The sequence below is a fragment of the Alligator sinensis genome, unplaced genomic scaffold, assembly GCF_000455745.1.
Source record: "Alligator sinensis unplaced genomic scaffold, ASM45574v1 scaffold560_1, whole genome shotgun sequence".
In the NCBI taxonomy this organism is placed as follows: domain Eukaryota; kingdom Metazoa; phylum Chordata; order Crocodylia; family Alligatoridae; genus Alligator; species Alligator sinensis.
Window position 1 is genome coordinate 422,838 of NW_005841837.1, and position 15,368 is coordinate 438,205.

Here is a 15,368-nt window from a genome sequence, read left to right on the forward strand (position 1 = left end):
GCGCCCTGCACATGGCTGGTCACACATGTGGCTACATGGGCTGCTGAGGGGCCGCCAGCGACTGGCTGGGTGTGAGGCCCATCATGATGGGCAGCAAGCGACTGGCCGGGTGTGAGGCCCATCAGCAGCCCACTGAGGCATATGTGGTGGTTGCAGGCAGCAGCAACAGCCATGTGCAAGCCCCGCCACCCTCCTCCCTGAGAAGGGGTACATTTCTTTAAAAAGGTTGAAACCCCCTGATTTATGGTACTGAGGACCAGGCCTTGCTTACTTTCTTCCAGTGGGGTAGGGGGACACACTTGTGCTCCCTCAGATTTCCTAGGCAGATCCATCTCTTCCCTCCTCTGTGTCCTGCTTTCATATCTCTTACAATACGAACACTTACACTTTCCCAATCCTCCTCTCTCTCTTTCTAACTCTCCCCTTGCACTGCAGGCCAAAGATCCTCCTTATGCTGGCTCCAAAGGTCTCAGAGCCTGAGCAACTCCATGCTCTTTCAATCTTTCTCGTGCCTTGCTCTCTGATACTCTCTAACAGAATAATCAAATTGGAAACCCCACAGTTTCTACTACACACAATTTATATTCATCCTGTAGAGTATAACGTAATACAAGGTAAAAATAATTGTGGTTTTCTTTCTCTTTTGTCCCTAGTCACGGCACCAAAACCAACTAGCTTCCATAGGACTTTTCATTAATTGATCTCAAAACACCTTACAAAGCATTATCATCTCTGTTTTTCTTGGAACTAGCGTTGTTGGACTGCACTGGTAAGATTCACAGCAATCTCTGAAGCTTGCTGTAATACTTCATATCATGGGTGTTAAAGATGTGACCCTTAGGTTGGATCCAGGCTGCAGGACTGGTAGAGAGGTTGGGAATTTGTGGGTGAGACCTGCTGTCAAATTCCCACTGGCAAAGTTCTGACGGGAATGCATGTCACTGGCAGGGGTGGAGGGAGAAGCAATGGCTCTATTAACTGCCATACTACTGCTGCTGGGTCTGGATCTGACCCACGGGGCTCTTTGTGGACCTGATTTTGACCGCAGACTCCTGTTTTATATGAAGCTTGGTGAACAAAAATCCAGCCTGAAAATCTTGGCTGCCAGGTGCATGAGGCTATAGACCAGTCTCCCATAGGAAATAATGGAAGATCCATTATTTGTGAGAGCTGGAATTAGACTGGACAGCTCATTCTCTGATTTTAAAAAAAATCCCCAATTTTTGGTAAAAAAAAAAAAGTAACCCCAAATCCACATTTTTCTATGATAAAAATGAAACACCATAATACATATATATTAGTGGTGTTTCATTTAAATCACGGAAAATGTGGATTTGGGGTTACTTTCTTTTAACTGAAAATTGGGGATTTTTTTAAATCAGAGAAAACCAGGATCCCTGGTCATTACACTGTGAACCTAGAGAGAAACCATTAAAAAACTGACATTTGCCAACAATGTAAACCAAACTCCCCTCCTGGACAGGCACTGGAAATAACTTTGGTATCTTTGACATCACCTAGGCAGCCACCGCTGACAACATTTTGTTTTCATGACAGCTAGTGTAATTTGTCTTTTCCTCTGTCTAACGTCTAAGGCTCTAATAAACTGCAATGTCACCATATTGTTATATTTACTGTCCAGTACCATGCCCTTTCAAGACATTAGAAATCACAACAGTGATGCATTGCATATGTATCACAACCTGCTTGTTCTATCTTCTTGAACCATGGCACCAGCAGTTGCTATTCTTATTACTACCTGGCTCCTGAATTCATACAATTAATTGTTGGCCCAGTGATAAGTAGGCTGACTGGAGACCATGAAACTCTAGCATGGTGAGCCAATGCAGATGTGCTGCCATCATTGGAGAGATCTGTGGTAAGACAGAAACCAAGAAGAACCCACCACATAAGGGAAAAAGAAAAGAGTAAAGGATCATCTCAGCTTAGTGGCCCATCAGGCTAATGCAGTTAAAGCACACCAGTGTCTCTCACTAATGGCAGGCAAGTGATGTGGCTAGTATCACATCCAAAGAGCCTTGACACCCAAATTCAAATGACTACAGGTGTGATCACTAGAAACAGCCTTTGGCAAAAGTTTGGAGCAAGGTTTAAAATCACAGGTCTGAAGCCATAGCACGATACCTTCACTGTCCTGACTCTATATTCCTGAGCAGGACAGGCAGGTGGACAAAAACTGTGGATAGATCCCAAAGTCTTCCCTCTGGTGTGTGTCTAGACTATGTAGCTTCTTTTTGCTCCAGGGGAAGTTTAGGAGGGAGAACCCAGTCCTAAAAGAACTGAGGCCATTCAGCTCTGAATAAACACCCTTGACCCAACAGAGATGACGGAGAAGCACATACATACAGCATTGTCAAGCGACAGTGGCAGGCATGTGGTTCCAGTGTATGTTTTCTATTCTAGGAAGACACAGTCCACGAGCTCCAGGGCAACACAAGAATTAGTCATCTGAGTGGCCTTTGTGTGTATGAGGTAGGCTTCTTGTTCCTGAGCATCTCCAGTTACTACATTGCAGTTAAAGGTATTAAACAAAAACCTGGGCTCACACCTGCATCTTGCTCTTTAATATAAGGTAGACCAGGTACCACAGGACTGGAAAAGGGCCAACATAGTATCCCTCTTTAAAAAAGACAAAAAGGAGGATTTGGGAACAACAAATGAGTTAGCCTCACCTCAATACTTGGGAAATTACTGTAGCATATCCTACAGAAGGCTGATCACAAGCAGTCAGCATGGATTTATGAAAAAAATGCATTGAACAAACTTGACAAAGTAACTGCTTGGGTGGATGAAGGGAATGTTGTGGATATAGTGTATCTGGACTTCAGCAAGGCTTTAGACAAGGTCCCACACAATTTTCTCATAAACAAATTGGAGAAATACGGGTTAGATAAAAATACTATAAGGTGGGTAGATAATCGTCTCAACAGTAGCAAGCAAAGGATAATTATTAAATGGTGAATGTTAGAATGGCAGGCGGTTTCAAGTGGAGTCCCACAGGGGTCTGCCATAGGCCTAGTGCTGTTCAACGTGTTTATTAACAATTTGGATGTTGGCATAGAAAGCTCCGTGAGCAAGTCTGCAGAAAACACAAAACTGGAAAAGATTGTGAACATGTTGGAGGATGAGAACAATTCAGAATGATCTCAACAGACTGGAAAGTTAGGCTAAAGGTAACAGGATGACATTCAGTGCAGACAAATGCAAGGTGCTACACCTCAGGAGGAATAATAATCATAATAAAAAAGGTGACACCTGGCTGGATGGCAGCACTATAGAAAAAGACTTTGATGCCTTGGTAGACTACAGACTTGATAGGAGTCTGCAGATGCAGCCATACAAAAGGCCAATGTGGTTTTTGGATGCATCAATAGAAGCATTAAGTGCAAGAAGTGATAGGGCCTCTCTACTTGGCACTGGTTAGGCTTTATTTGGAGCACCAGGTGCAGCCATGGGCTCCACATGTTAAAAAGGACATGGAAAAGTTAGAGAGGTCCAGAGGTGGGCAAAAAAGATGATCAAGGGCTTGGAAGGCAAGGCATGTGAGGAGAGGGTGAAGGAGCTAGGCATATTCAGCTTGAGAAAAAGGTGCTTAAGAGGAGACATGATAGCAGTCTTCAAACACCTGAAGGGCTGCCATAAAAGGAGGAGGGAAGCACCTTTTCTCTCTTGCTGCAGAGAGGAGGATGTAGACCAATAGCTTAAAGCTGCAGCAAAGTAAGTTTAGATTGGATATCCATAAAAACTTCTTCACTGTGAGAATAGTGAGACAATGGAATAGCAGACTGCCTGGTAAGTTGTGGACTCCATCACTGGAGGTATTCAAGAAGAGGTTGGACACCCACTGGTTGGGAATGATCTAGGCATAGCTACGCCTGTGTTCTACTATGGGTATTCTCCCTGCTTCTGGGCTTTGCTGGTTGCCTCCTCTCCCCTCCCTGCTACATGTGTCACGGTGTTTTTAAGCTTTCCTGAGTGGCATTGGGTGTTGGCCACAGCCAAGGCTGAGGATTTTGACTGGGGTGTGCCAATGCTCCTGCTTGGAACAAAATCAGAGGTTCCTGGCTAGAGGGTCTTGCCCCTCCACTTAGGGTTAGACTGATCACCATATTTGTGGTTTGGAAGGAATTTTACTCCACGATCAGGTTAGTATGGGCTGTGGGATTTTGCCTTCCTCTGTAGCAGGGACATGGCTCTCTTTCCCGGATCCCTTCAGCATATACTGACAGCACTGCATAGAAGCAGGATGTTGGCTGCTGTGGTTACCCTCCTTTACCTGTGGCAAGTAAGGGTGTTTGGTCTGTGTTGTGAATTTATGTAGAAATTAGATTATGGTTTGTAAAGGATGGTTTGGATAGGGAAGATCCTACCTCAGGCAGGGGCATGGACCAGATGACCTCTAGAGGGCCTACTTCTCTTTGATTTTATGATCATAGCTTAACATTTGTAACTCTCACTACAATGCTACTGATTCCAGCAATGGAAACTGTGGAAAGTATCATTAAGTCAGTAATGACATAGTGATATCAAAGGTGAACAGGAACAATTTTATCAATCAGTTAACAGGATTCACATGGTCTTCATCAATATTTGGCATTTTGGTGAACCACCCATCCTTTGTATTTTGTTACCAAGGACCCGCAAAGGAATGACTTTTGTTGCAAATAAAACAGGTGCCTTTTTACATTGTCTTCTGGAGAAGAGAGAGGCAAGGCAAGACAAGACAAGGCAGCAATTAGCCTTTAGGGGGCCTTATAATAGCACAGGTAGTAATGCACATTCCTAAGGAACCAATCCACTTATGATAGATGCAATTACATTTGCATGTACACGGAGACCCCAATTGAGTATTTACTGAAATTTGTAAAGTTATGAGTAGCAAGGTCAAACTGTTCACACAATTTAATATTAAGTCTGCTTACATCAATGCATCCCTTAAAGGAACAAGATCCCTAAACAACACTGAGGGCCAAATAGTACCATGTCCCTGAATCTGCAGTGCCAACAAAGGGTTCTGTGTATTAGGGCCCAAGATTCATTTATATGAAGGCCTTTTTCAAGTGCTCTGACAATGCAAAAGGGTGTTAGCGTTAATCAAAATCTAGGCCATTCTCTGTAAGGCTGAAAAACCGAATTACCACCACTAAAGTAGCTGCCTGTAGTAAAAAGGTAAGGTTTTTTTTACTGAGATCTATTTCTGGCACCTTCACGTTGACTTCTAGTCAACACTTTAGAAGAGTCAAGTAATTTTTCATGAAGTTGGAATCTTTTTCTTGAATAAAGAGGTTTTTTAGTGTGGGGGCTATTCTTTTTTCCTTTTGATATGTATAATCATAAGAATTAATTGATTAGTAAAAGTGTAAGATTCAAATCTCTTTCTGTCCCTCTCTAGTGAAACTGAACAATGTTACTAATCATGCTTAAGAGTTTTGCTTCATATACATTACCTAGCATCATGTGATGCTATCAAGCCATTATTGATTTCCTTTCATCTTAAAAACTGAATCATTATGCACTGTCAATTTTTTTTTAAGTTTGAGACATGAAAACCCATTGCCAAGTAGTTCCAGGACATTTTAAGCAAAGAATTATAAAAAGAAAAAAAATAGTTTAGCTAGGAAATGTCACATAGGAGGAAGCTAATAATAGTAAAGTGCAATAGAAGAGGAAGTAGTGGATCTGTGCCACCTTTTTGGCACTATTATTCTGCACTGGTCAGAAGCCCAAATTGCTTCTGATGTACCTTAAAGCTGCTTTGCCTTAAGGCAGCTCTAAGTTGTACTGGAGTCAGCCAGCCACTGTACCAGTCATTCTGCCCTGTCACATCCTGCCCCTGTTCAACCCCTTTGGTATTCTTTACCTACATGGAATAGGGAGAAGAGAGAGAACAGTCAGCTATACCCGTTTAATATCACCTAGGGATCCCCCTGATTTAAGGACTTCTCTCCTGTTCCTTTAAGGAGTTTTCTGGTTGCTAAAGACAGAGCCTAAACACTCCCTTATTCACTTTGCATAGTTTCATCTTATAAAAGATGCAGTTTCCATAAAGAGATTCTCCCCAAAGAAATATTTTAATTGCATCAAGAAACAGTGCCATCCCACAATTGCAACCAATACATTCTTAATGCCTTTTCTTTTAACACCTGTATGCCCTTGATGAGATACATTCTTTCTCCAAGAAGCACTCCATCAACTGCTACATTGTTTGATCAGGCCTGTCTGCCCTTTTCTGCCATGCAGCCAGGGTGGCTTCTGCTCAGGTACTGTCTTCTGTAGATTACTATCACATGTTTTTTCCCTGAACTAGCTGTCTCATTACATCAGTATTGATCCAGAGTTGGGTTTCTGCAGCAAATCTATTACATTTCCATTAGCAAGACTGCAAATTATTAAAATATAAAAGGTTTTGTTTATATAATTCTAGCTTCATGCCACAAAGCAAATGCACAAATACATACTAACCTGACACTTGACCTGTTTTAAGCCAAACTTTGCCTTCTCATCTAATGTGAGGAAAGTACTATATGCATTTTATAACCAAATAGTTATGTCGGCACTTCAAGATTGAGGTGGGTTTTATGTGTACTTTACTGAAATGCACTTAAACTACTGTTGCACTAAAAAGTACAAAGAAAGGTAACCCTCAGCAGAAGTCTGAGTGAATTAGAGAAAGTATTGGTAACACTGATAAAACACAGAGACTTATTGTTTATGTTATATAAACAATTTTAAATAGCCATATAGAAGAAAAAACACTATTTATGAAAAGGTGGGCTAATGTATCAGAAATCCGTGCTGAAGAATGGGAGACCATTTGGAACAATGGTCTTCACAAGTACATCTGCACAATAACAACAGAAAATTATTAAAATCCTGTATCAATGGTATCTCACTCCACCTAAAATTAAATGCATTTATTGTATAGGAACAGGCAAATGTTGGAGGGCATTTGGGAGGATCCTACCATGTGGTGGATGTGTCATAGAAATAAACTGCTCTGGAAGAAAATTGGAGACAGTGAGAAAAATAACTGGATGCCAATTATCAGTTAATCCCTTAGTCTCTTAAGGAACCTTCCTGAATGCTCTGCAACATATAAGTGATATAAGGAATTGATCACTCATCTTCTAATGGCTGCAAGAATTACAGTTGCAAAAGCCTGGAAGAGAAGTGACCACCCCTTCTAAAATCACTGACCGTTTTAGAAAAGTTTGGGATGTTTTAGTAATGCAAAAGTTGTCCTATGAAGTCAGTGTTCTCCAGGGGAGAAGGCAAAAATTTCACTTGAAAATTTGATGGGTGTTTTTGGAATTTGCTAAAAAAAAATCTTCTCCTGTCTCCAAACCAGAATATTTGAGGAACTTTTTTGAATATCAAAGTGCAAGTTCTATGACTGAACACTTAAGAATAAATTTAGCATCTTTTTAAAAATTTAAAACAGATATGAGAAGAAGATAATAAGATTTATGTTATGCAGAGTTCTAGGGAAAAAGAGGGGATGAATTATTGTATAGAGATGATAATGGAAATATTGAGGAACTTTTGGAGATTGTGGGGAGGAGTGGAAGGGAACATGACTTCTGTGGACTTTGATTAGCACAGTTGATAGAAGATCAATGTCTGTCCGTCTTTATCTGGGTGATTGGATATGTTTTTGAATGACAAATCTGTTATTTTGTATCTTGGATTTATTCATAAAAAAAGTAAAATAAGTATAACAGATAAAGAAAAATAATGATTATCATCCACTGCAGTGAAAATCCAAATACTAGGCCTATCCTTTTTTTCAGGAATTCTGCCTGTGGCTTCAAAATGTATAATATAATGCAGCCCCAGACTTCACTTTAATAAGTAAATTATTATGTCCATCACACCATATATAAAAATGTATCATCTGTATGGAAGTGTATCAATATCACACAGACACGTATAAATAAAAATACCAAGGACTTCTTTAAGTTCAACACAGTCTGAACAAAGAACTAATTTTCAATTAGGCTTATAATGAAATGTTAAGATCAAGCTATTATTTTTTTTAATGGTTATTCACAATCTATTATGTCAGGCTGAAAAAATTACATTGTTAAGAGCAGAGACTTGAGAAACTATTTTTCCTCTAACATTGTGAGCTTTTCTTGACAAAATATAGTGAAAAATTCTGGCCAAAGTATCTATAGATACAGTCTGCAGTCCTCTGGGGCATCACACCAATGTTAGTAAGGACAGAATTTGGCCTATTGATTTTAAATCATTTGTAGTCTTCTCACATACAAATGGAATCACTATTTCCATGCTTTTAACAATTTTTAAAAGGGAAGAGAGACTTTAAAGGAACCAAAACTGCTCAAAATGAGTCATATGAATCAAATGTGTGATTGCAGAAGGATCTAGAAAGATTTTATTATATGTTTGGGAAGATCTGAGCACTTTGGCCATGGCTCTGCTACTTGCAACTAATACAAACATCCACAATTTGTGGCATCGCAAAACATTATGCTCCCCTATTTTACATGCACATGCCCCACCCTCACATAGTGCACGTATGCACAACTCTGTTTTATTTTCAGTATTACTCCTCTTATTCACACATCTGCAAGGCCTTATCAGCACTTGGCTAGTGGCTACTAGAGTGACAAGTGTCTAAGGATTATACAGAGACTGGATGGCTCGGTATATCAGCATTTGCTTGACCTTCCCTGGTTTCTGGAGGCCCAAGATATGCCCCTCAGGATTTCTAAAGCCAGACAAACATCCTGTGTCTCCTTACTGCACGTTTTAAAGCTGATATCTTATGCTCTTCTGAAATCTCATTAAACTAAAGGATTAGGGCCTAACCCGGTATGCATACATGGGGCTTCACATCATATGCATACATGAGAACCTCTTTATGATTAGTAGCTGTTGATGTCCATAGATATAAGAATCAGGCTATTTGAAAAAAGCTCATGCCTTCTAAAGCCTTATTCATTGGGACGTGAAGCACACCTAGCTCTGTGCTTTGGGGAAGACTACTCCTGCCTCTAACTTACAAACAAGCACTCTCCTGAAGACCCATCTATTAGATATAAGGCCTTGCCCATGATCTCTAAGCAGAACTCCCTGGCTTGTATGGAATAGAGCAGTGGTTTTCAAACTTTCATAGTCATGGAACCCTTTCATATCACTTCTGATGTGAAACCCATACCTTTGTCCTGTGAACAGATGTGGAGCCAGGCGACCTGGTCCAGCAATGGCGGTGCACCACCTCCCAGCCCACTCTGCCATTACTCCCAATCTTTTGAGGAACCCCGGCTGATCTTTTGCGGAATAGTAGGTCTGAGTGCATTGTTCCCTCAGACAGATCTTTCCTTGCAAGGTGAAAAATTACTGGAAAGGGGAAATGAAATGGAGGCTAGGGAACAGACAGAGAAGGAAGAAATTAAATGCAGACACAGATAGGAGAATGAGAAAGAAGGAAAGAGACAGAGAGGTTAAGAGCAAAGAAAACAAGGTATGGAGTAGAAATATGAAAAATAAGTGCAATCTGCTGCAAAGCCACTTTAAGGCAAGTTTTTTATTCTTTAAAAGAAAAAAACCCTAAAATGGGTGCATTTACACTAAAAATTATGCCATCATGCATGGATTACTATGGGTGGAATTAGGATTGGTTTTTGAGCTATACAGTTTGGTTCTCAGATCTGGATTGGCTTGTTTTTATGCATCTTTCTTAGTGAAAATGATACCATAGTGATTATTCTGACACTTTTCACAGGGAGAGACAGAGAAAGGCAGCAATTCACTGGGAAGTAGGAATCAGAGAAAGGAAAAAAAAATACCAAGAGCACCATCAAAGCTGAGAGAGGATAAATAACCATGGTTCTTAATACTTTTCATCCTTACAATGCATTGTAAATGATAGCCAACTTGCACAACGCAGGAAGACATAATCACCTCCATGATCCCTTATGCAGAAATGAAACCTGGGAGAATGGACTGGCTGGCCCAAGGTGACCACCATCACCTGACACAGCCAGGAGAGGAACTCATATTTATCTCATTCTGTGCACATCCTGGCAGTGAGGCAATGATGATGAGCCATTCCACCATGGTATGGCCTGACTCTTCTTCACAGACAGGCAGAAATGCCAAATTAGGCTCCTGCTATGGCAAAGACTAACGGCCTAACCCGACTGAAAGATTAGGCTGGGCCTGCCTGGGGTGAACCATAACAGCATTCCAGAGCTGTGCAATAGTCCTAGCTACCAATGCCATGCCCTTGGACCAAATTCAGTGCTGAGCAACAGTGATAAGAATCTAAGTTGCTCCAGGGAAATGGATTAAGTCCCGAGTGTTCCAACCCAAAAGCAGAATTTGATCCCTGGCCGTACACCCCAGTCAGTCAATTACACCCCAAACAAATACACAATGCTAGCAAGCCAGAGCAGGAGGGCCCAGTTTTTTGCTGCACTGAGCCTCGTCTTTGTTCCTAATGAAAAGCCAGAACACGTGTTTCATATTCACTTTGCACTGATGTCATTGAGTCAGACCCAAGGTGTAAAGGCAGAGGCTAATGAAGCCTTGTGACTGTCAGGAGAACCTAGACAATCCCTGGCTTTAATGCCAAACCTAATGTTACCAAGATAATAAGGAAGCCACCATTGCTTCATGGATATCATTTACCTTCTATTTATCCTCTACATACATTCATCACCCCCTCTGACCTCTTCCCTGCTTCCTCCAAGTCAGATTAAAAAATTAAAATGGCTTGGATACATTTAAATAGAAAGTGAAACCATCTTAAAATCTATGAGGAGAGAATAGCTTGTATATTACATAGGTATAAACAAAATAACAATTACTATTGTTGGAAACATAATAATTATAGTACTAAGAAACATAATAATTATAGTGCTATGAAACCATAACTATTATAGTACTTGAGGTATAGTTGCAGGACTGCATTTAAAATAGGGGTGGGGGGGGGGGGGCGGGGGAAGAGACAAGGTTAATTTAACTCCTGCATCATATTAGCATTTTTAAGATCAATGTGATTTACCCAGCTTAGATTGTAGATTAAGGTATACTATATATACCCATGTAAATGAAACATCCTTGTATATAATTGAGCTAAGACTGGCATGCCTCCTACATATGTGAGCTCTTAAAAATATCAGCTTTTACTTTTTGGTTCAGCAAAGGAAAACTGTGAAGCCATAAAAGAAGAAAGGGGTATTTTGCTTTTGTTTCAATAGAATACAAAATATGATAATAGAAGGTTAAACTGATTTTGGGACCAACACAGCCAGAAACAATTCCTAGGGTTGTCTCTCTCCTACTTTCCATCCTAGACTCCAGGATAAAAAGAATCAATTAGCCCACAACAGACTGACTGTGACCTTGAAGGATATGGCTTTAAACAAAATATGCTGAGTTAGACAGAAAAGAGAAGAAGAGAATAGGATTCTGAGACCCACAGACTGTCTGGTTGAGAAATGATATGTAAGTGACCAAACATGAGCTGTGACAATTTTTACTTTGCTCCAGATAAAAAAATTATCACTGCAAGAGGGAAAGCTCATGCGTTTTCTGTGAATAAATTACTTAGTGATGTCTGAAAAAGGGAGAAAGATTGATATGCATAATAGGGCAATCCAATTTACAAATGTTACATCCCAGGATATCATTCCCAGAATTTTATACTTGGCATAGATCAGGGTCTGTTAACCTTTCCAACAATCCTTTCTGTTCATAAAAAAGAACACATTTGAAATACAGCTGTAAAACTCTTGAGACATTATAAGGGGTTCCAAAAAGTTCTCTCTATGCCCCTTTGAACTCTCTAGCCAATATTTTTGCAACTTGCTTTTCTAACCCTACTTCCATAGGAAAACTGGGATGTTTGATGCCTCAAAACCTTGCCTGACTGAGGCTTTTAGGCAGTAGTAATTCTTTCCCATACAGTGGAACCCAAATAAAATCAGCTGCCACCCCCCTCTTCCTTTCTATCAGTATCTGCTTGGAAGTCACTTAGTAGATATCTATCTTTAAAAGAAAAAAAAGAAAAGAATTCCTGGATCCCCATTTATTTCTCACATGTAAATAAACCTGAATGCAGATAATGGTTTTTTTGCCTGTGGCTGCTCAAAAGATGATCTTTTTTCATTTTCTTCAGGCTTTGAATGATCAAGAGAAGGAAAAGACCTTTTCTAATGTACAGAATTTTGTAGGTATTTTTTGCTTTTTTGTGCACACATATTGCTCTTGATGTACTTCCCTGTCCTTCCCTGCCCCCTGGCAAATAATTTCAGCTGGATGGTAGTCTCTAGCCATTTTACCAGGTGTAGTAAGGGGGGTGATTTCAAAGACATCTGTGGTATCTTTAATGACACTTAAGAGACACACAGATGATAACTCTGCAAAGAAGAGTTTCTGCACTAATTACTTGTGGGAGACAAAAAGAAAACTTTCATATAACTGTCATGACTACACAGAGGCCTATGTGGTCCCCCTGCCTCAGGCAACACTCTGCTGGCTGACCCTTAAATGAATATATTAAGTTTCAGTGAAATTTTCTCATAAAACCATTATCTTCAGAAAAGTTGCTTTTCACCTAACAGCTAGTGGTGGTATGCTATCAAAGTCAAAGGTGGCAGAATTCTGAAGGTGTATCTTTAAAATGGCCTTTCCAAAATGCTAGAATAACATCTAGCGTTAAATTAATGAGGTCAGATGGAATGGGTGTTGCTGCACTGAAGTTGCTCAAGTACAGAGCACTGACACCAGCTGAGGACCTGACTCACTATCAATTACAAGATAAAATAAAAGGTAGTAGAAGTAATCCAAAATAATCACTGACCCTAACTGAATTCAATGGCTAAACCGATATTGACTTCAGTAGTATCAGGATGAGGTCCAATATGTATCAATCACCACACAGTCACACTGCTACGTTACATCATGGGAATAAGATGAAATGTCTTCCTTTATGGGAAATTTTACAACAGAGCAAGTTGCCAGTTTTCACCACTGCAGAACTCTCACAAGCACCAGCTCCATGTTCTAGCACATCAGTAAGCTGTTTTTCCTCTAGCAAGAGCTGCACAATTTTACGCAGTTTGTGGACTGGGATCCGGACTTGCTCCAATCTAACAGGATAGAAGGATGAATGCCAAACAGATTCTCTCTCAGCAACTGATCATTTCATTTGCTGAAAATTATCTGGCTCCATGATTTTTAAAGGGCTTAAGAGAGACTCAACAGGGGGTCCCCATTCTGCATCTCTTTTCAGGCACAAGTGCTTCACTTTAAAACTCATCCCTTCAAACTCAGTGAGAAAACATTCATGAGCCTTGCTCAGCAGGATCACCTCCTTAAGAAGGGAAAGAAATGTGTGTAGATTTGTACTGTGATCTGGAGAGAAGGAAAATTACAACTGGCAGCTAAATTAACTCTGAACTGGCTAGAGTTGTTACAAATGTACAGTTAACCCTTCTCTTCTGCAATCCCTCACTTCGCCAGGAAGATGACAAGGACATTTGTCAGCAATAAAATACAGGAAGCAGGAGTGCTTTGCAGACAGAGCAAAGATATTAGCAAGCGCACAGAATTCAGTGCCATATGCAACCAGAATTCATCAGTGAAATGGCCTGCTTGCTCCTGTAAAAAAGAGGCCAGTGAAAATGTAAATCAGCTGATCCTTCTGTGCGGAGTATGCAGTGAAACAACTTGCAAAGATCCCTCTTTAGAACTGCCCTTGGACACAACATCTTTTAAATGCACTTTCTGGGCACAGCGGTACCACCAAACACCATTCCCTGACATGCCTGTTTAGCACAAGTGTTAAGGATCTTTGGGGCACTCCTCAGAGCATGACACAAGTCGCACCTCAGTTTGTTTGAACTTAAACATGCAACATCATGTGCAAAGGGAAGATGCAGAACAATCCAAAATGAGCTTCTACTTACAAAGTTTTGGAGTTGTTTGGAGATTAGTTTCTGTGGCTTGTGCCTGAGACGCTGTGGTTGTCTCTTTCCCCTCAGGCTCCAGGGTGGGTGGAGGTAGCGAAGGTGCCATGGAGGACAACAGGGATAGATCTAAGATACGGTTATACAGAGAAGGCTGGAGAAAAGGCTCAGAGGACACCAGTGAGCTGTCAGCTTGCACTGTCACTTCAACCTTGCTCTCGGGGCTTGGTGCTGGGAAAGGGGAGGTGTGCAGCACCCAGGCAGACAGTGTAGTAGGATCCATAGAAACCATCGGATCTTGTCCTATCCTCCCAGGGTCAAGGTGGGTAGGAGAGTCATACTCAAAAATCTTGTCCACAAACACCCACTTAAGGCCAGCGATGCAGAGGCAGAGGCTGACCAGGCAAGCCAGAATAGGGACGATGCAGATCTTTTCTGAGTTGAGACAGCCCCTCAGTCGCTCTGCCTCCAGGCATACACAGCAGGTAACAGCCAGGCTTGCTATGCCCTGGCCCCTCCTGTCCTCCGTTTGGGTCCCTGGCATGTCCTCCTCAGTGGGGAGCCCCTCAAGAGATGCGTCGGGGCTCAGCTGAGCCGAGGGGCTGGGGAAAGTCTCTGCAGCTACTTCAGACATATTTAAATCATAAATGCTCAACCCAGCTCACCTCCAAGAGACAGACCGTAACTCTATTGCAGTCCATTACTAGGAGACAGAGAAAAAGAAGAATCACACAGCTCTGCAAAATCATAGAGTGGGAGCCAGGAAAGCGTCCGAGCTCAGGATCATCACCCAAATCTCCAGAAGGTTAAAAAAACCACCTCTTCTCTATTACCCGAGACATAGAATTGCTTAGTAATTATCAAGCTCCTGTCTCCTGACCACTTTTATAATTCCTGAAATGCCTCTCAAGCCATCCCAGCTCTTCTGTGGGGGATAAAAAAACAACAATACAACAACAAAAATCCCCCAAATCCCCCAAAACAAGGATCAAATTGTTTGACTAAGTGAACCAGTAGCCCAGACTGAAAGGCTGGCTTCTCACCTTGAGCATCAGAGGCTGGTGTCTGCTTAGATGAGGAAAACAACTGTCATGCGATAGAAGCAAAAGCAAAATCAGTAACAACGGCAACAGAAGCAGCGGTAGAGGCAGCAGTGACAGTAGCAACAGCATCCTGTTGTATTAAAGCAACGACTGAAAGAGGCTGAATCATTACAGAGCAGCAGGTGCCGGCTCTCTGAGCATCACTGCAAACAATATCATTACACAGAGGTTTGAAAGGAAGAGCAATGCCAAGAGGATGGTAACTCCCTTTCTCTCTGTCCCCACCCCCCAACCCCTTCCCTCTTTGTCCTTCTTGAGCACTCGTTCACTTTCCTCTGTTCTTCTTCCCCAACAGCACGGT

General features: G+C 41.3%; 1 protein-coding gene across 7 annotated transcripts in view; it reads right to left on the reverse strand.

Moving 5' to 3' along the window:
- The window catches only part of NRG1 (neuregulin 1), a 251,358-nt gene that overhangs the window by 128,757 nt on the left and 107,233 nt on the right, over positions 1-15,368 (reverse strand). For 2 of the 7 annotated variants that reach the window (XM_025202492.1, XM_025202486.1), the window contains exon 1: positions 13,965-14,598. The exons of 4 other annotated variants lie outside the window; for them this stretch is intronic. In XM_025202492.1, coding sequence (XP_025058277.1) covers positions 13,965-14,598 — 634 coding nt within the window. Of the gene's footprint in view, positions 1-13,964; positions 14,599-15,368 lie in introns of those variants that run through there. One more of the 7 variants, XM_025202496.1, reaches the window with a different exon arrangement.